General features: G+C 39.3%; 1 protein-coding gene across 1 annotated transcript in view; it reads left to right on the top strand.

Annotated features, from left to right (window-relative positions):
* TPH2 (tryptophan hydroxylase 2) overlaps positions 1-21,241 on the top strand; it is a 51,987-nt gene that overhangs the window by 17,217 nt on the left and 13,529 nt on the right. The window contains exon 8 of the mRNA XM_029963509.1: positions 4,717-4,843. Coding sequence (XP_029819369.1) covers positions 4,717-4,843 — 127 coding nt within the window. The remainder of the gene's footprint in view (positions 1-4,716; positions 4,844-21,241) is intronic.

Here is a 21,241-nt window from a genome sequence, read left to right as displayed (position 1 = left end):
TGTCAAAAATCCTATTTGGATTATATTTCAGGGGAAAATAGAATTTTCAACTGGAAATTTTGAGAAAAATGTATAAAGTTTTATTTTCTCTTGGACAACTAGAAAGAAGTTGTGAAAAAAAGCCCTGAATCTCCTGAAAAAACATTGTTTTTAGAATTATAATTTGGACTTCCGTGTTCCCATTTTTCTCTTTTTGGACCAGGCTTCACAGCTGAAATTTGTTTCTCTCCTGTAACACAATGCAAGCAAGTCATGAGGCACTGGTCTCTCACCAAGAGAGAATATTAGATATGAAACCTGTTACAGGGAACATGATAGAAATAAGAAACGTTTTAATTACAGCTTTCATGGGACAGCAGTGCAGCTTTTCCAAAACAGAATATTGCGAGTTTGTATGAAATATTTTGGCATAGGATCTTTTGATGAAAAGTGGGGAAGAAGATCAAAGTGACTATAGTTCTTGTCTTGTGTGTTCTGTGCACTAATAACAGAACAATACATGTCAGTTAGATAATATGGAGGTAGTTTTACCAAAGGCATCTGCTGATCTTGTAACCACAGGACTGACATTTTTGCAGTGAATCAGTCATTAGGCAGTTAGCATGAAATTGTAGCTGTGGTTTAAACAGCTCGGACTACCTGAGTGTATTTGATTTTTTTTGCCCAAATTTACACAAAGGATTTATACATATATATTCAGCTCCAATTCTGTAAATATTTGGACTCATGCCTAACTTGGATTTGATGAATTGACAGCCAAAACCACGGAGTAATATTTTTGTATATAAAAGGTTTCACGGAACTGCATATTAAGCTGTATCTAAAAATGTGCTAGTATTATTCTGGCCGGAGTCACCAGGTGGTGCTGTTAGACACTTATCTACCTTTCTTGTCAGCATCTGAACTGGGCAAAGTATTTGCTGAAATGCTCTGAGGCTAGTTTTATATATGTGTTTCTTTTGGGGAGGAGATGGTGATCCCTGAAGGAATTCATTCACTTCTATAACCTTTGTAATTAAACTTTAATCTCTTAATTTTGTAGCCAAATTGCTACAACATAAAATCCTGAAAGAAGGGCTTGGATATGTGATGCTGAACCTCTTCCAGTCCATCTAAAAATATCTGTAGATATTTCGAAAAAATAAATGATACTTAGGAAGTACCAGGTTTTGCACCAATGATTTCTTCTCCTGTGGGAAGCCAGTTTCAGACTGCAGCATGTACCAATGTTCAGTAAAAGGATAATGACATTTATTAGCTTAGTACAAACTAGAAGAATGTTTTCATCTACTGATAGGAGATTTAGGTGCATAACTTCAACAGAATGAAAGGAAGAAATATTTTCCAGGAAGCAATTAAGCGTGTCTGTGCCTTTGCTGATGTTCTCTGGTTCATTGATTTGTGCATTTGAGAGCCCTGTAGTTTTCAGGATGCTGCTTACATTCAGAATTATGCAGTGGATCACAGCTGATCCCCAGTAGTAATGGCAGCTACTTTTTTTTGTAACCTTTCTGGTCTAGATGTCTGGGAAGTCTGAACAATAGTTCAGTTAGAATGAAGATTTTTATTCCTTATTTGGGCTGAACTTAAAAATCCAGGTTATGGTCTTAACAGTGCTAAATATGACTAACAGAGGAATTAAGCTGTCATTTTCTAATGATGTTATACTCTCTTCTTCTAGACTTACTTGTTCACATTAGTTAAGTAAAGTAGACTAACTATCAGGAACTCCATAGGGAAAATTTGAAAATCCCTTTTAAAATGTTTAGGTTTTTTTGATAGCATAGAGCAAATAGTAAGTGTTACCAGAAATGTACAGTGAAATCCTGGCTGTTTTTTTAAATCAATGGCAAAACTAAATTGATTTGAGTGGGGACAGCTCTTCGTCTTCTGCAGTAGCTGCAATGCCCTGAGATCTGCTGGTTGATATATGGGGTCATAATGAGGTTTGCTGCAGGTCCCTGGCTGGTGAATATTGCATTTTAATGATATAAACCTGGTGAAAAGACTCCCTTTGACTTCAGCGGGCTTTCCATCAGATTTAACACCCAGGCTATAGATAAAAATGGGAGAGTTCATTTGGTTTGATCTGTATTACTACTGTATGCATTTTAAAACATTCCTTCCTGATTTTCATTATGTTTCTGCTACATTCACAAGGCTATGTAGATTTCCTCTGCTCAGCTAATTTACTCCAAGAAAAATCTTTTGCTGTAAAAAGTGCATTACAAAAGTCTTATTTTCTCAGAGCAATGTGTGTGAATAAATTAAAGGAACTTAATTATTTTCTGAATAAAACAAAACAAAAGAATCAAGCTTTGGTAGTTAGGCAAAGAATTATGTTGTTTAGACTATCTATAAAGGACCAGAGTGGCAGGAAGTCTAAGAGTCTCTAATGACAATCCCAAATGCTGGTTCGTGTTTCTGTCTGAAAGACTTTCTGGGTTTGTTTTTTTTTGTTCATGCTCTTTTTACTTCAGGCTCTCCTCTTTATAACTGCACGAGCAAAATACCACTTTGCCTAGTTTTAATGGAAGAATATATGAGCTAAAAGCATGAGAGAAATATCTTCTGCCTCCTCATTCTCTTCCTCTTGCCAAGAGAGACAAATTAATAGGATTAGGCTTTGTCTGTTCTCATTTTGTCCGCAAAGGTGGATGCAACAAAGACCATGTGTCCCAGGGCAGAACTGGGAATAACACATCTTTGCTTATTTGTTTCTGGGAGTTGCGGCTTCAGCACAGGAAAACAGAGATGTAGACACTTGCTCAGGTATCAGTAGCAGTACTGCTGCTGCAGAAGCCTGCCTGCAGACAACCACGCTTACCTGAAGCCAGGAACTTGAAGCCGGTCCCACTGGGTCGTCTTTGCTTTTGTTGTTTGAACTACTGATACAAAGCTAAATATATCTGGACTGATACAGTGTAGCATGGGTGCTCAGCAATTACTGTCGATTCTTCAGTGACAGCAAGAATTGGAGTTGGAGCTCTGGGCTTCCAGAGAATGGGCTTTTTGGCCCATTTCTGTGTTGAAAGATGATGGTTGGAGAAGTCATGTTCCTCCAGTAAACTGAGGTTTACTTGGTACTGAGAATTCTTGGGACTTATCTGTCAGACTTCAAACTACATTTTCCAGCGGTCCTTTGTATTGTTAGTAAGCTAAGTCTTGCAGGAGATGATAGAAGAAATCGTTGTGACTGGAACTAAATTAATTAAAAAAGGGTCATTAACCTTTAATGATTATCTGCTCAGGTGATGCAAACCACCTTGGGAACAAAGAAATGGATACCAGCGGAGCTAACCAATTTTTCAAGTCTGAGGTTCAGTGAGAAAGGGACTCCTGTCTAAGCTATGGATCTCATTGAATGATTTACTCATATATGACGTTGGCTCAAACTTGTCACACACAACTTCAGGCAGATGCTTGTCTCACCGAAAAGTGTGACTATAACATGAGCAAATGATGCTACACATCTGTCAGTGAGGCCATTTGGACTCATAAGGAAGCTTGTATGTGACCCTCCAGCACTGGAACTATATTTGATAAACTTTGGGTGAGGCAGACTAGGAATACCAAAAATTTTAATCTTCATTTGCATATTTAGAAACTATGTCTACTGCTCTCTACTTACACATAGTTGGTGCAGACTTTTTGGTGAAGATACTGAGTAAGATGATTTTAAATTACGTAGAGGTTGTTTTTCTGTTCATTATTTAACTGAAGTGTCAGGTTCTGTGACTTTTCAAACAAAAATAGTTTATAAAACACAAATTGGATGATTTTGGGTAGAAGGCAGAAAACTTGATGTTTTCTCCTTGCCTTTAAAATGCTTGTTTACAACTTAGGATAAAAAAAAAAAAAGAGAAATGTCTTTGAAGAGACAAAAGCAAAGGAAATGTCAGATTGGATTTTTAAAGTGAACTTTACTATCAAGTCCATTATTTCTTGTGAACAAAACACCAAAACTTTCAGAATTGTTTGAGAGCTTTTGTAGATGATGCATGTGCACTTTTGTTAGGAGTTTTTTGTGCACTTATGTCTGCACTTTGTCATGACTAATAATGCACGTACAGATGTGAACAGCTGTTCTTTCTGAAATGATTTGGGTTTCCTGCTTTTTCTTAAATCCATTTGCTGAGAAGTGGACTGCATAACAAAAGTACACAGTAATTGCAGTAGGATCTCATGACTAAATGAGAAACTAAGCACACAGAAACCTCTGTGAATATTGCTCCAAATTTCTAGGGCCAAGTGGCAAAATGTTGGTGTAGAGATCTACCCAGGTATGGAAAGGGGAATGGAGAAGAGGAAGAGGGAATATGTTGGATTTTGAACTTGATTCGTATGGAAAGAAATGCTGAAAATTATACTTAAACACCTGGCTTTCTTGCCTTTGGGCAGTTCAGTCTTCATGTCACTAAGTCTACAAGTCAGTAGTGCTCAGGCTCTCCCACTCAATGTGGAAATGATGAGAAAATCACAGAACAGGTAGGGTTAAATGACATATAACTTATTTAACAGAAGCAAATGTGTGTGTTTCTACATACATGCAGAAACCATTCACAGGGAAGAACTACTACACTAAAAACCGTGTTTCATTTTAAGACTTTTAAAGTAGGGGTCAGACCCATGTAAAATGGCTTATGTTAAATTAATTATGGAATTATTATGGTATTAATTTCTGTAATGACATTCTTTTCATTTCCATTTCCTTAGGGATACGTGCCATGAACTCTTGGGACATGTGCCTCTACTTGCTGATCCCAAGTTTGCACAGTTTTCACAAGAGATAGGACTTGCTTCACTGGGAGCATCCGATGAAGATGTTCAGAAATTAGCCACTGTGAGTCAAAATCTTTTTGTGGCATGCTCTTTCATCTATCCTCCTCTTTGGTTGATGAAGTGATGGGCATTGTCTTATTAGAGCTGACTACATTTTCAGGTTCCAGGTGACTATGACATGACAATCACAGAGCTTTAGGTGTTTTTCCATTGTTTCTAGTAAGACAAAAGCTGGTCACACTAGGTAGTGAGTTTTACTTTTTAAGTGCAATAACCAGCAATTTTCAGGGCTAGCTGAGATGGATTTTGTATACTTTAAGGTGCTGAAAATAAGTAGGGAAGGTAACCTGGAAAAAAAAATTAACCTGAAACATTTTGGTGTGTGCTTTCATCCCTACGCTGTTCATTCCTCCACAGGTGGCCACTTTGGCTCATAGCACTGGTATTTCTGTACTCACTGTTGTGTTTTGCAGCTCTTCGTTGTATTGCAGTGTGTGATGGATTTTCAGATGACATTGCATCCTTGCTACTGCTCCTGTTGGAGAATATGTAGTTAATAAGCCAAGGCTGTGCAGCAGTAGATCTAGACCAAGATCAAGTACTTCAGCCAGCAGCTGGGAGATGGATTCTGTATTACATCAAGTGAGGCACAAGCCAGTAGACAGTGTGAACTGGAAGAGGTTGTGTGTTAAAGCTGTTAGATGCTATTGTAACTGGAGCCTTCTTGGCCCTTGTGTGAGGGACCCTGTCAAACTGTCAGGACTCTCAGCTCGTGACCCACCTGTCAGCCCTGCTGTCTTGCCATATTCCAGTAACTCATGCAGCCCTTTGCATTGTGACATAGGTTAGTGACTCCTGCTCTATACCACTCGCTCTTGTTTGGTTGTGTTAATTTACTATATGCTTCCTTTTGTGGATCCTGTTAAAACTAATGCTGTAAATAATTTAATGAATTATATTAAATTAAAAACCCGCTCCATATGTAAGTATTTTATCTCCCGAAAAATTCTGTGAGATCAAATGGAAGAATTGTCTACTTTAAACGTTATCCAGCTTACTACTGCTTTTCTCCACAAGAAGCGCAGTGGGATTTAAAGGGTTGGGAACAACTGTGCTGAAGCTGGAGTGGAGTCAAAGCAGTTTCATTTAAACTGTAGAAGTTTTGGTGCACTGGCTTAGTGGAGACTATGAGTCCCATCTGCCAAAAAAGGTGTTTGTGCCTATTTGATTTTAGTCTTGCAGCCTTCTAGAAAAGGCCACTAAATTTAGTTATTCAAACTGGCTTCACTCCTTTAGTTAGATACGCTCAGTGTCTTGCTCATGGCCATCTCCTCTCACATACTTCAGGGTGTTTCTAATAGATGGCTTTGGAGAAGAAAGTGGTGTTTGTAGGAGGGAATCATGAAGGTTGTGTGGCTATTTCCACGTTTGCTAGGAAAGGACTTAGTAGTAAGCAGACCTATGTTGACATGACATGCAGTCTCAAGAGAAACTACCTAACTGACCATTCCTGTAGGTACTTCGAGGAAAATGGTATGTCCAAATATTTTACCCCAAAATAACCTTGGATGACATAGGCCTGTTGCTGAGGACAGAGTTGATACTGATCTGTTTGTGTAGAGATCTTAATATAAAGTGACCTCTTAATATTATATAAATGCTTTTACTCCTCCCCCTCACAGAAGTTTCCAGTTATGACTGACTGTGTCATCTGAACAATGAGCTGCTCCTGAATCACAAAGCCAAAAATAAAAGAAGACAGCTGAATCACTTTGCCTTATCACACTGAGAATTTTATATCTGAGTCAAAGTTGATTTCTCCTCTCATGCTGGAAATAGCTCTTTCAGGTGGAAGAAATATCTAGAAAGAGACTTAAGGTAACCCAGGTGGTGTTATTTTTTGTAGAAGAACAGTGAGGGGCTGTACTCTCCTGGGGCAGATGCTTAACAAATACAGAGATATTACTTGCCCTAAAATGTGCAATGTAAACAGCCAACTTGAGAACAAGTATTAAAAATATCTATCAGTGGTGAGGGTGAGGAGGCCAAGAAATTCCTTCAGCTGGGCACCAAATGTCACTTGAGGTGCCATTTAGTAGCTTTTGCAACATTCGGTCCCATTTCCGTTCTGGATAAAAAACAGAGATGCAGCAAGCTGAGAAATGCCAGCCAAGAGTCTTAACACAGAAAAGCAGTGCAGGTTCCAACAAAGCGACTTCAAAGTAAATAGAGAAACAAATGAATGGAGAGAGAGCATGCATATTAATGAACTTGAATCAACATGCCTAAAGCAAACTTGCCATTAGGGTGACCTGTTTCAAAAGACAGTGACATTAACAGCTGAGCCATTACAGGGAGGACAATGGCTTTAGGAAGACAGGAAAACACCTCCTAGGAATTCAAACCAGAAAGAGAAGAATTATTGTAGGTGATTTCATAATCTTTTGTTCCATTCTGGTCTCAAAAAGACACTGTGTATCAGCTTTGATAGATCTGCTCTTTGTCCCCATCAGTCCTGAGCTGCAAAGGAAATGTCTGATGTTTTTGTCCCCACGGGGTTGACACACTAGATGTAGAACAAGCTGGAGTCTGGTGCCTTGGGCAGACTAGAAGTGTTTGGTAAATTGCAATTGGTTACGTCTGTGCAGCCCCACTGAGGACAAGAATTAAATGGGAGAGCATTGCAGAGGCCCTGGTGCTGGCCGGCTGGAGGGAGAGGGATGACTGCAGGGGACGAGGGCTGAAAAGAAAGTATGCAAGTCCCTTCATCTTCTTGGAGTCTGGTAGATAGGGAAAAGGAGAAAGGAATTGCTTTTGCTTTATCATGAGAGTAGAATATTGAAAGAGCTGAAAGGCTGTCTTTGTAGAGGTTTATTGAGAGATTCCATTTCCTTTACGATGTTTTAGGACAGTAAGAAAGAGGAAAAACATAAAGGAAAAAGTAACTGAGAGATATGTTACTGAAACAGAACAAAATATTTGTACAATCCACTTTTTTGCTTGTAGTGTGGTATAATGCAGTTACTGTTTGAGGAACACAATTTGGCTGTGCACGTCTGGGTGCTAATTATTATCATCCTCATTACTCATGCTGTTCTCTTTGATTTTCTAAAACCACTTTTGAGCTGCTTTTTCAAGCATGCCTGGTCTTTCTGTTTTCACATAGTACAAAAATAAAAAAGGCTGTCTTTTCTGCTTACCTATCAAACCATAAGCTGTACAGAGGACTTGACATGAGGTGTTTCAACTAATTTATATAGTATATAATTTACAACACATTTAACAGCACATAACATAAGGTTTTGTCAGGAAAATTGTACAAAAAGTACATCTTGGTTTACATTTCAGTGTTACCTTGTAATTTGTGGACTTGGGAGCCAGAGAGCAGCTATCTTTGTGAAGCTGCAAGTTGATAAGCAGGAACCTGCCTCTCTTGCTAATGGCAGAAATGATACCTGAGTCCTGCTAAGTTGTTTCAGCACAGCTCAGGTTGCCTCTTTGAGATGCTCTATGAATAGGATGTGTTTGTATAGATAAAATTCAGTGGGGCACAGTAACTGGTGGTGTTTCAGAAAAGAGGATAAGAGAGTGTCTTTGTGTGCAGTTTATCACCAAATCTTTCCACCCAAGAATTTGGTCATTAGGGCCTAATTAATTGCAGCAAGTTTTTTTCAAATTATTTCTCACTGGAAGTTACATTTAAACATTAAGTTCTTTAGAGCTGTAAAACTGTCACTTTTTCATCTTTCTTGTTAATATTAGTTCTTGTATTTTAACAGCACGGGACAGTGTAGAAATCAAGAAATTAGTCTTGTACTTACTATCCGTTATGTGGAAAACCACAACAGTTGCTTCTGAATTTGAAGGAATTGTGTGTGATGAGATCTTTTAAATGCATTTCAGGCTTTTTATGGATCTGAGTGTTTTATCTGGCCTGCATGGTGACTGAGGACAATGGTTCATTTCTAAAGCTGACTTGTTCACTTCTAAAGCTGTGTATGTATCAGAAACAAAATATTTTAAAATTATGTGATGGGATAAAACCAACATTCAGAGCTGCTTCTCTGGGTGGTGGTAATTCCTGTGAGTTTACTTGCCTGTCTTCCCTCAGGATCTGTGTTATCTGGTCTTGTTTGCTTCATTCTAGTCCTATTCCCATGCTGAACAACTGGCACATAATTCAGGATAATTCTCCGTTATGTTTGTTGAGGAGATAACCAGAATGGAAGAAACAGGAGCATTGCGGATAAAGACTGAATTGCATTTGGTAACTTTGGGAAGATACAGCATTCGTGGTCAGTTCACTAGACAGAACTGACTGTTGCAGTCTCTCATCTTCACAAACATAAGATTAGATTTCCCGGAGGGGCTAACTGGTTGTGCTAGGCCATAAGTACAGCTTGTGAACTGGATTACTGTCTTCCTCCATGGATGAGCAAATGGAGCTGAGAAGAAAAGTATGAAAGTAGGTGAGATTTTGAACATTCCAACTGTATGTCTGACAAATCAGAACTACTCGTGTGTTTCTCATTTATAGGTGCAAAATGATAGATAGAGAACTAACCACCATTGTAGGTCTGTGACCAGTTCCCCTGCTGAAGCTATTCTGACATATAAAAATACTTAGGTATTGGTCAACTGAAACCTGGTATTACAGCTCAAGAGCTGTGGCAGTCACTGAGCATACTGAAGTTTAACATTCAAATCTCCACTTGGTTTTTTTTCTGTATCCCAGTAGCATGCCGTGTGCGTGTGTGACAGATCCCAAGAGTGAGTACCAGGGGTGACATAATTGAGTTACTTCCAGCAAAAGAGTTACTTCCAGCTACACTTGTAGTTAGTGAATAAAGGAGCTGCAGCACGAAGAGCTGGGAGTGAATATGACTTAAAAACTGCTTGAGTAAATTTTGATGGGCTTACAGGAGACATATGAAATTACTCTGATTTTGGCTGTGTGTCCCTTAGGGAAGATGGATCAATTCCCAGAGTAAAAGCTACAACTATAAATGTGCAATCAGGTATGATGGATTACTATAGCCAGACATTGTCCTGCTACTCAGCTTGAGACTCAAAATACTATGATCTGTATTGTTCATCAGTAAATGGCCTGGACTATGTTTCTGTTCCTGACTTTCACCAAGCAAAACCACCCATATGCAGATGTATTTGGAAATTGCCCAGGTAGAAAACCTGAAACTTACAGAAGAAGCAGAAGAGGAACCTGATGAAACTTTGTGGCTCTCTTAACCATTACAGAGTCACACAGGTGTGTTTGAATCAGGAGAGAAGGATTACTTACTGATGGATTACTTTCCTTTGATTGGTGAGGTGTTGCTGGGCTCACTGACTGCTGCTCTAAAACCATTCCAAAATTTGTGGATTTACTCTGCAAAATGTTACAACAGAATTAATAAAAAGTAATGGTGTCCATTTTTAAGGGTTTCTTTCAGCAATACTTTTTGATAAAGTAGCTGAAGCACTGATGTGAAGTCCTTCCTACAGTATGCATAATCAAGCAGATGGGCAGAAAAGATAGTACATTTATCACAGAACAGGACTAAAGGGGGAAAAAACAAATTTGTAGATTCCAGGGATCAGTATTTAATATTTTAGAATACTGCAGTGTTCTCCTGCAGTGCATTTTCACGGTCATCACATCAGGGATTCGTGGCACAAGGGAAAAAACAATCTTAGCAGAAATATCTAACCAGCTTTGTAGCTCAAATACACAGGTGGCTGTGTATTACATAAAAATAAGCTAGCACTCCAGAGAAGTTACTACAAGGAGAATTTGAAGAGTTTTGTTGCTAGAATGGGAGCAAATGCACAATGTTTTCTACAGGAATTGTGATAGTCTGCTGAGGCCTTTCTTCTGTGTTTGAAGAGTCTGTTTCCAGGTTTGAAATCTGTAAGATTTACTGTGCTGGTCAGGCCATGGCTGATGCCTTGTACCCAAGTCATAAATAGCTACTTAGGGGAGATGTAAGAACAGGATGACCATCTCTGATTATTTTCAAAGTTTTTCCAAGCTTGTGACCATTCAGAAACTTGGGAACCAAATGTAGTTTCTATGTATGTAATCAACCTGAAAAGATTTCTGTCCAGAAACAGCTCTTTATGTTTGAAGGCATGTAGATTTTTGGTACCTGTGGTAACTTTGGCAACGAGCTCTGTGGTTCAACTATTCACTATCTGGTGAACTCTCTCCTTTTGTTGTTTTCAACTTGATTCCTGCTGGGTTTTTTTGTATTTGAGGAGAGAATGATCAAATCATCCCTGTAGGCTTTCTGTATGCCATCATGACTTTACAGAACACATTTTCTTGCTTAGTTCTTGCCTTTTCTGGATTGAAAACCCAATAGTTTGTTTAGTTATTCCTCATGCTATTGAGATGTTATTCCTTCCCTGAACCCTTTCCACCTTTCCAGCTAGAACTGGAAAAGAGGGAGGATATCTCAGTCACCGGTCTGTGGAGCAGGGTAAATGAGCAGTTTGAACCCTAATCTGAGTTTTCATTAAGAGTAATACTGTGGACTTAAGCCAGTTTTGGATGCGCTTGCTGTAGAAGTGGGAACCTTTCGTATGGTAGAAAAGTGAACCTGATGTTGTAGGGCTGACATGGTTTGCAGTTTAGAGATGGGAGAAATAGGCTGCATGCAGGAGAGAAGTAGGATTCAGTGGATCCATTGCTATTCAAGGATATGAGTCCCTTCAGTTTCTGATCAGCAGAAGGTACAAAGGGTAGGTCAACGCAGGATATATTAATGTGAAAAATAAACATCTTGTGCTTTGTACTGTGTCACTCAAAGTTAAGGAGGTGAAGGGGGATTCACCTGTTGCTGTGAGGGTGACCAGTTGGTCAGGTCAGTAACCTGCTTCTTGAAAGGATCTCAGGTTGCCTTAAGAGACAAAATTTTGTGCTCACAAGTAGCTAGAAATAGTGTTGTTCTATAATGTGCTTGTAAGTTTGTATGCTTGGGCCCAGCCCTGTAATGAGGGAGCTCAATGCAAGAGAGAACTAATTTGACTTAATTGGGATCAGGGAAGAAATTAGAAATTTTGCTGTAGAAATAATATAGCTCCTTTTATACAGGATGTGATTTATGAAGATCAAGCCCTAAGCACTTAGAAACGCTAAAGAAAAAGGCTCTATTAAAATAACAAATTGCAACCAGACACTGGATTTGCTTTTACTTCTTGTAGCATTTTGTTTCCGAAAGTGGTTAGATCATAATCTGTGAGGTTACTGAACTGCGAATGTAAATTTGCATGCACACAAGTATACATTTTGACATATAGGTTAACAAGAGAATGGTGCAAATTTCACACAGCACTGGCTTACTAATTATGTTTGTTTATTTTTGGAAGCAACTTCATTTTCATTAAGAAATTGCAGATTCTGCAATAGTAATCTTTGCTGGTAGTTCAATAGCTCACACTCTGAATGTTTGCTCTGCTACAACAGTAATGAAAGTGAGCCTGAAGAACAGCTTTGAAAAAAATTGTGGAATTTAGGAGTGCATGCAACTGGCAAACATCTGCTGATTTGGTGTGGGATCCAGTTGAGATAGGTTGAGGAATAGGTGAAAGGAGTCTATGAATTTTGATAGGGGTTTTTGCGTATTTGTTTTTGCTTTTGACCTAGAGTAGATAATGTATTAGCAAAAAGGCATAAAGTGTCTTTTATACAACATATGTAAGTGGGACAAGAGAAAGTACTCAGCATAAGCTTCCAGTGAACAACAATAGGACAAACATTTCGGGTAACAACTATAAACAAAGTACTCATAAATTACACGAATAAAGGTTTAAATAATGGGGGAAAAAAGCAATAGAGGAAAGGTTTGGAATATATCGCTACTGCTGTTCCTAACTGCACGTGTATGTAGAAGGAAAGAGATAATCCTGGGCTCTGTGTTGGTATCATTCATACTGACACATTATTTGAGTCATTTGTACAAGACATGGACGTCCTCTGGCAGCAGCACACAGGTATATGGGGAAGTAAAGGACTTCAGCATGTGGTGGCGCATTTCAGCCATTTCTAGGTCTTGCTTAGGGCCGAGGGAATGTCTGTGTTGTGGGTGTGCAGGTGGAGGAGTTGGCTTTCCCCATGCTTTCCATGGAGCCATAGCAGCCGAGGAGTTCTGTGCAAAAATAGCTTTGATGACTGCAGGTGGGGTTCTCTTGGGAGCAGCTCCCTGAATGCAGGTACCTGGTTAGCTGACTGGGACCTACAGTGGTATTGGGGTGGACTAGCTCCAGGTTCCCTGTGCTGAGGGATCTGTGCATTCTGCTGTGCTGTGTGGTGCAACCATGGCTGCCATCCTGCACCCTCCACCCTTCTTTTGGGGGTCGGCGACCACATCAGGAGAAGAAAGCCAGGAGATTCTGCATTCAGGCAGAAACTAAACCAGTTATGTGTAATCACAGAGTCACAGAATGGGTAAGGCTGAAAGGGCCCACAGTGGGTCATCTGGTCCAGCCTCCCTGTTAAAGCAGGATGATCCCAGAGCACATTGCACAGGATTGTGTCGTGATGGTTCTGGAATATCTCTGATGAGGGAAACTCCACCAGCTCTCTGGGCAATCTATTTCAGTGCGTGGTCACCCACACAAAAAAGAAATTCTTCCTCAAATTCAGATAGAACTTCTTGTCATCAGTTTCTGCCCACTGCCTCTTGTCCTATTGCCTGGCACCACCAAGCAGAGCAATAGGTCCATGCTCTTGACACCCTCTCTGCAGATACTTAGAGATGTTGATGAGGTCCCCTGTCATTTGTCTCTTCTTGGGGCTGAACAGATCTAACTCTCTCAGCCTGTCCTCATTAGAGAGATGCTCCAGTCCCTTAATCATCTTTGTAACCTTTCACTGGACCCTGTCCAGGAGCTCTGTGTCTCCCTTGTATGGAGGAGCCCAGAACTGGACACAGTACTCCAGATGCAGCCTCACTGAAGTCCTGAAACCATGCACTATTCCTTTTATTGTCTGGAATATTTCAGTAAATAATTTTACTTCCAAAAGGGGACATTCATACATGTAGCTACTATGCATAACCCAAATACTACCTTATGGAAAGAGTCTTCAAATACATATCTGTACGGAGATGAAAAAATCCTAACAATGTTCACAACCTAAATGGTTTAAATGTTGGTTCAAGGACTGGACTTGACTCATGCGTTCAGTCTAATTCTTTCATCCAGCATATTCTTGGGTATTTTCGTTGTATGCAGAGATTAAAGTATGGAAGTAAGACAAAATATGGCTGGTATCCATAAACAGCTAAGTATGCCTAGGGCTTAATTACTTAATGCTGCAACTTTGGAAGTGGTTCTTGTGCCTGTCATCATCTTTCTATCAAATGGCATCAAAGTGCTGGATGGAATATGGTCCCATAAATTTTTAATTGATATGTTTTTGGATGATCCACCATAATAATTTTGTAAGTATATCTTAATTATATATTTATAGGTCCAATGCTGTTGCTACAGAGCACCGTGGGGACTTTGCTGTTTCTTTCAATGAGTTTAGGTCCGTGGGCGAAATACTAACCTCATTTCTATGTGCACTGTTTCCTAAAAGCTCATAGAGCTGTACACAGGCAAACAAAAGAGAATTTGTTGCTGTAAAATTAATGTTTATCATTTGCTTGCCCAAACTGGTTATTTAGGAGTATGGATTTTGGTGGAAAAAGAATTAACTTCGGAGGACACATGATTTTGCAGCTGTGTCTCTTCCTTTGTCCAAACTCAAACTTTGTCCAGCTTTGTGTGGTACAGCATACAACAAAATTGTTAGCTACTCCTTAGACATAGTAGGCCTTATGAAGTTACTCTGTAAAGGTTTTTGTTTGATTTATTGATGATTTTGGGAAGTTAAAGCAAATACTCTAAACCTGAGAGCGCTGTTGAAGCCAAAGAAAAAGTTACAGAGAAGGTTACAGCCTCCTTGTGACTGTGACTGGTTGTTTTGGTTTGATTCCAGATGTTGCTGAAGTTGTCAAGGTCAACAGAACATCAACGTGGCGCCCTTTCAGGCACACTTTGAACAACCCCTCCACTTCCTCATTCTGTTTGTTAGGTTGCTTTTGCATCAGACAAAGCATCAGTTTAGACTGGGTAACCTTGTTTCAGTTGTTAGCTGTAAGTTTTATATATTCTGTAACTTACAGAGAACTTTCTATAGATCATCACTATGACATTCATAAAGATGGCATCTGCTCATAGTGCTAAATAAAGCAGTTTGAGCTCAGACCTTTTTCAAGACGTGCTGGAAAGAATGGGCACTCACATATTACAATTTTTTCCCCCATAAAACATACTACTCTTTTTTCCCTGAAGATTTTTCTTCCCTCCCTTGAATCAGTAGGCTGTAATTGTAATAATTATATAGTTTGACTACATAAAAGTGGCTAAGATTATAGTTTAACAAGACATTTTACATTTCTAGAATGTAAACACCTTTGCAGGATTAATTTTTTGACTTTGAGTAAGCATATTAGCTTACGTACAGATCCATACTATACATCTGCAATGAATTTAGGACCTATACGAGCACAGAATTCTTGCTGATCACTAGTGACCATTTCAGAGTGATCTTCATGTTTGGTAAGTTATTCCTGGACCACAGCCACTGGAAATTCCTTTGACTTTGGTACAGTGAAGAACTGTGATCTCTCTGCTCACAGGTACTTGCTCAGTATAACTTTTTTCCATGTATTGCTGAATGTGATTCACTTTGAATTTACACACTTTTGGCAAGTAACTCAGTGGTGACTCAGTTGACTATTCTGTGGTTATGATAGATTCATTTCATGTCCTAACTGCTGAAAATCAGGGTGCTGTAAGGAGATGCTCAACTGCACTTGAGAAAGATTTTGTTTGGGGCTGTGAAAAACATGTTCAATTTGAATATATTTTTAGTAGCAAAATTAATAGATATTTAAAATTCCCAGAGCTACTTTTCTTCTTTGATCTGTCTGTCAGCTTGACATGAATAGAACTAACACTTTTGTACTTATGCCTGCTATCTTTTTTTGCTTCTTTTTTGCAAAGCAGGTTGAGCTAATGCATTAAGAGTCACAAAAGCTTTTGGGAGTCCCTTGGCATTTATGTGATTAAAAGAACATTGAGTTTAAATGTGGTGTTGCTGTTAGAAACTGTGATGTTTGAAAACAAGTCTTAGCTATTAAATCAGTTTTCAGTAAATAGATGCAAGAACTTAGTTTTCTTTTAAAATATTTAGAAAATAAGTGTGGATGCTGGTAATTTTGAAATGAAGTCCTACCCTTTTTTTCTCTTCAGAAATAAATTTGAAATTGATATGACTGTGAAGAAATAGTGCGTTTTTTCTCCTTGAAATAAGAATTCTGAAACTTCACTGGGCAGTTGTTCTTGTCTCCTCAATGTGTTTCTTGCCCACACAGGTTCAGGGCTTGCAAAAGTTCTGAGATCCTTTCAACCCCAGGAGACTTCTCCCCTTTCTGAAGATATGACTTTCTCTCATTAGTAGGTACATTAGGACTTTTAGAGCTGATCGTGTATACAAGAACCTCGTAGTCCTCCTTGGCTAAAATGTTGTGGGAGGCTCAGTGGCTCTCCTGCATCACTCCCTGCAGTACAAGTGTCATCTACAGTAACTGGCCTGTCAGTTAGAGGAGGCACAACCTGCTCCAGGGAATGGCATTGTGGGAAGCACCACATGAGCCTGGTGCCTTCCCCATGGGAATTCCGGTAAAGGAGGACACTGGGGTCTTTCTCTGGGCTGGCCAAGGGTAGTTACTAAAGAGGCCTTGTATCTTGCAGTAATCAGTTCTGACAGTGGACTGGCATAGGGCAGTGATTCAGTAAACTCCCTGCTTATAAAATGAGGATTGCCTGTACTGTGATTAATTGCTGCACCTTTGCTTCTTGATAAGCTGTGGATTTACTTTACCATTCTTGTCCCAGGATAAGTGGAAGAGAATCCTGTGTCAGTTTTCCCCTTACTCGGTTTCCTTGTGGCATTGCCAGTTTTCCCCATAAGCTTTCCTTCTGGCATTGCAGCTTGTTCAAAAGAACGAACTCTGCCTCCCTAGTCTGAAGATGTTTTCTTGGTATTTCATGGAGTGTTGCAACTTTATGCCTTCTCTTCCGAGTGTCCTTCTTAGTGTGTAGAAGTTGGTCTTTTTAGAGGACAAACAATGTTGGACCAGTGCTGAAGTCTAGAGGTAACTGTGATAAATGGATCCTGATGACTGGGCTAGGCTTCTGTAGAGATTCTGGCTCTGGATGCTGTAGGAAGAAAAGTGAGTTTGTTCCTGTCTGTTCTCTGAGTGTTTTCCTAAGCAATGCAATTCAGTTTGGGGCAACATTCCTAGGGTCAGTGATCCATAAAACGAGCATGCTGTCAGGCAAAGGACAGACAAATGATCTCTTGTGTGTTTATTTGTTTCAAATTTTGCTCTCGCTTTGGTCATGCCTCCATGTCCACACGTCAGTGTTCAAGTTCCCGGCCCATGCTGGAGGAGTCATACTCTCCAAGCTGTAGCATAAGTTACAAGGCTGAGGAGAACACTTACGAGGTGCCAACCCTTGTCCCTGTAGCCTATAAAATCAGGACTGTTCTTGCTTTGATAGGTTGTGTTTATGCCAATTCCTCACTTGTAAGAGTAGCAGGACAAAGATCTGGAAAACAGGAATGGCAAAGCTGTAAAGACAATGCCTGCTTGCAGCCTGTGAATTGTGAAGGATTGTAACAAACTTAAGTGTGTCACATAAGCAGCGCAGACTGAAGACTGTGGTTGGACAGCAGTGACATGTGTTTACTCAACTTTTTTTTTTTTTTTTAATGGTTTGACTTTCAGAGGACCCCATCTCTTGGAGTCTCAACTATCATGTCAGAAGACCTCACTATCCCTGTTACAATACCTGTGTGAAATCTCTGCATGGCTGAAATTTGAAGCAACAGCTTGAAAAAGAAATGAGCAAATACTCACTTAGCTAAAATGTACGGAGTGCTGAATGTGAATTCATGTTATCTGTAGTAAAATAAAGTGGAATGGGTTATTATTGCACATCATTTTTTCTTCGTAACTCCACTTGAAATTAAAAAACGTTAAACCCCTAGGTTTTAGAAGTTGAAGTTGTTCAAGATAAGAGTCAAATGAGATAGAGAAGGGAAATAGGAAGGGCAAAGCATTAGGCCTTATGTTTAACAAATGACCTAAACAGCAGTTTACAGTTTAAGTGCTGCATATTAAGCTTCAGCACTATTAGTTATGTTGGAAAAGCTAAAAGTTCTTTCTCTGGCCATGTTGAGCAAGTTGAGGCAAGTGTGCTTTTTGGGGCATTCATTTTTTGCACCACCTGTGTGACAGCTAGCTTTGGTGGAAAGGAATTTGCTGCCTTGCCAGGAAACACAGCTTTTTGTACAGAAAGACTTTCTGTGTAAGTGTTGAAGTTCCTGATTCTGCACCTCCAAAGGTTTCCAAGGTTTTCAACTGAGATAAAATGAGAAGGCTGGGCAGACATCATCTTTGTGCAGAGCAAACCTAAATTCAGATTATTTTGAAGTAATTCAAACATGGAGTGGGATATCCAGTGGCTTCAACTGTGTGGGATGTAACTTTTTGGAACAGCAGAAAAATCCCAAAAATGCTTCATTCCTCTGCTCTCTCTGCTTGCTCTTCAGAGTAGCAAGAGGGCCTCCTTCATGCGAGAATGAACAATAGAAAGACACATTCTCTCAGGAGACACAATATGGTTAGTAGGGCTGTCCTCCAGATCTTATTTCAGAAGCTGTATTGCACCTGCAAGGTTGGCAGCTGCCATAGACATTGTCTTGTCTTGTCTGGGCTCCCCAGTGTTGGAGAGTTACCTCCTTACTGATACTGTTGTAGCATTGTGTTGCTTGAGGTACACTTTTGCTTCCTTACAAACTCATGATGATAATTTTATTTGGTTTACCATTATGAGTTTTTCTCCAGTAACTCCTGAATAAAGAAACATAATTTCAAAGTATTCACAAGGGCTTGAGTCCCCTTGTGCTCACTGTAGGCCGTGCTTTCTCTGAGTATGTCAAGCCTCTGCATTAGAGGAATTTGCATGTGGTGATGCTGAGTTCTGTGGCTGTCAACAGAAATGCGAAGGCTGGTGTGTATCTGTACCCCAGTGCTCTAATGAGCAGCACCACATCTACCCAAATGTCTGTTTATAAAGAGATTGTTCCGAGCATTCACCCTTAGCGAAAGGTCTGAATGCAAAGCAGTCAGCTGAGGGAAAAAGGATAATATTGTTAAATATATTCACTTTGAATTCCCCAAAGGAAACCTCATTTCACTAAGCCTAAATGCATTTCAAAGTGGCAGACTAAACAAAATAGTTTAAGAAGGTAACTCTGAAAAATTAAACTTTGTTTTCTTATTTAGAAATGCTGTTGGCTGTGAATAGGGTCACTGCCTTTGTTGGAGGTAGGTGAATTGTCTATAATGAGACTTAGCTATTGAATTTTACTTCTTTTCTGCTTTTGATCTATTCACAAGCTCATCATGAGATTTATTTGTTGTTCAAAAATCTCCCTGCATTTCTACTCAGTAATGTTCCTGCATGAATAGCTGTCAAATAGCCAGTATTGCTTGATGTCCGGACTCTAACACTGTGCTGTATTGGCTAGTTGCCTGGGTTACCTGTGTTACATCTATCTGTTTCTTGTAGTGGAGCACTCCTGATACTACTCAACAGACTGTGAATTTTGAATAATTCAGTCAAATGTGAAATGCCAGCTGGTTTTTTTTGGAGACTGTTGATGTCTTTGAAAAAATAAGCAACTATTCAAAAATTTATTTGCACTAGCTCTGAATGAAGAAAGAAAGCACAGATGAGAGTCACAGATATTTCTGAGTCAACAGTTGGTTGCAATTTGAGCAACTTTTACAGGGGGAAAGAAAACACCTTTATTTCATTAATCCTTAGGATTAATTTCTAATAATTGGAGTTAGAAAAAGTCTTTCAGCTATATATAACTATTTACTTATGAGATAATTACAACTATATGAGAGATTTTATCTCTATGTGAATGTTTTTAGAGCTAAAATATCAAAGGACTCCTAAAGAAAAAGGAATTAATCTTTGCATATTGTGAACATATCACATGCATTTGAATTGAGTGGTCTATTCAAATATCCTTTGAAAACTTAGATCCAGTAGAAACAATGTAAAGATGTTTTCTTAAGGATATTTATTTGGCCCTGGTCTTGCAAGTACTTACATACATTAGTAATTGTATTGTCTTCATGGCAACTAATTTTCTATATGTATAATGTGATTGTGCTACTACATGTCAGCTTGGGATTGTAGCCCTTTGCCACTGGCAGTTCCTGTAGTGGTGATTCTTCCTGCCCATGTGCCAGGGTTGCAGTCATGCAATTACTCAATCTCTCATTCTTCCCCCCTCGTGACAGGGAGCACAAACAAATCGGTGCTTGACATGGTGTTCTCAGGACTCATCCTGACAACATTTTTATAAGGTACTTTTAGAGAACAGATAAAATCTCATGCTATACATCGTGCTCAAAATTGCCGAGTGAACACAAGTATTGGTCTCTAAGCTATACCGTAAGAAAGTTAGGCAAAGTGGAAAGGCTTGAAAGGCCTTTTTGTGGACAAGTCAGATTTTGAACTACTGACTCTATGACACTAGCATCCAATACCATACACAAGCTCTTTGCACAGGTCCCAAGAGGGAGATTCTCAAATGGAAAATGATGTGATGTGAGAAGTGATTTTCAAAGCCTTAGAAATCAGACAGGTGAGAAGAGTTGAGCTTATCAGACCTTTTTTCCTGCCTTTGAAAATTTCTAAGCACCCTTGAATAAGGATTTTTTCTGTTAGCTGTCATAGCTGTCACTGATTTTTTCTTTTTCTTTTGGTAGTCCAGTTTATAATGCAGGGCAGTACCTGATTGTGAAGAACAGACATTGTGTTTACCCTGGAAACCAACTTTGGAGTTTGCCAGGGCTTGATCTTCCCTGTATCTTTCCTGTCAATAGCAGGACAACTGATCTGACTCTTGAAATCACACATATACTTTGCCAGACCAGCTACCCCCATATCTTGTCTCTGACACAGGCAAATTGCAGACATCTGGAGGACAGTGTATGTCTAAAGCCATACGGTGATATTTTCTTGATGTACTACTTTGGCTGCCAATGACTTTTGTTTCAAGGACTCTGAAGGAAGAAATCTGTATTAGTATTTTATAGCTCTTAATAGGATTTTCTTCCATGCATCTGATTAACAGGTTTTAAACCCATGTAGACAATGTTTTATGAACAGGACTGTAAAGTATCTTTCACATATTTTTGATAAATAAGAGAAATAAATTAAAATCATACTGAACACTGTCTTGTGCTCCTGGCGCAGTCTTGATCATTACATTGATGTCAATTGGCATAAAAATTGTTTCTAATCCTTCATTTGG

The sequence above is a fragment of the Manacus vitellinus genome, unplaced genomic scaffold (assembly GCF_001715985.3).
Source record: "Manacus vitellinus isolate BGI_N305 unplaced genomic scaffold, ASM171598v3 scaffold_5_pilon, whole genome shotgun sequence".
In the NCBI taxonomy this organism is placed as follows: domain Eukaryota; kingdom Metazoa; phylum Chordata; class Aves; order Passeriformes; family Pipridae; genus Manacus; species Manacus vitellinus.
Note: the sequence above shows the minus strand (reverse complement) of the source record. Positions and strands in the feature narration are given on the sequence as shown.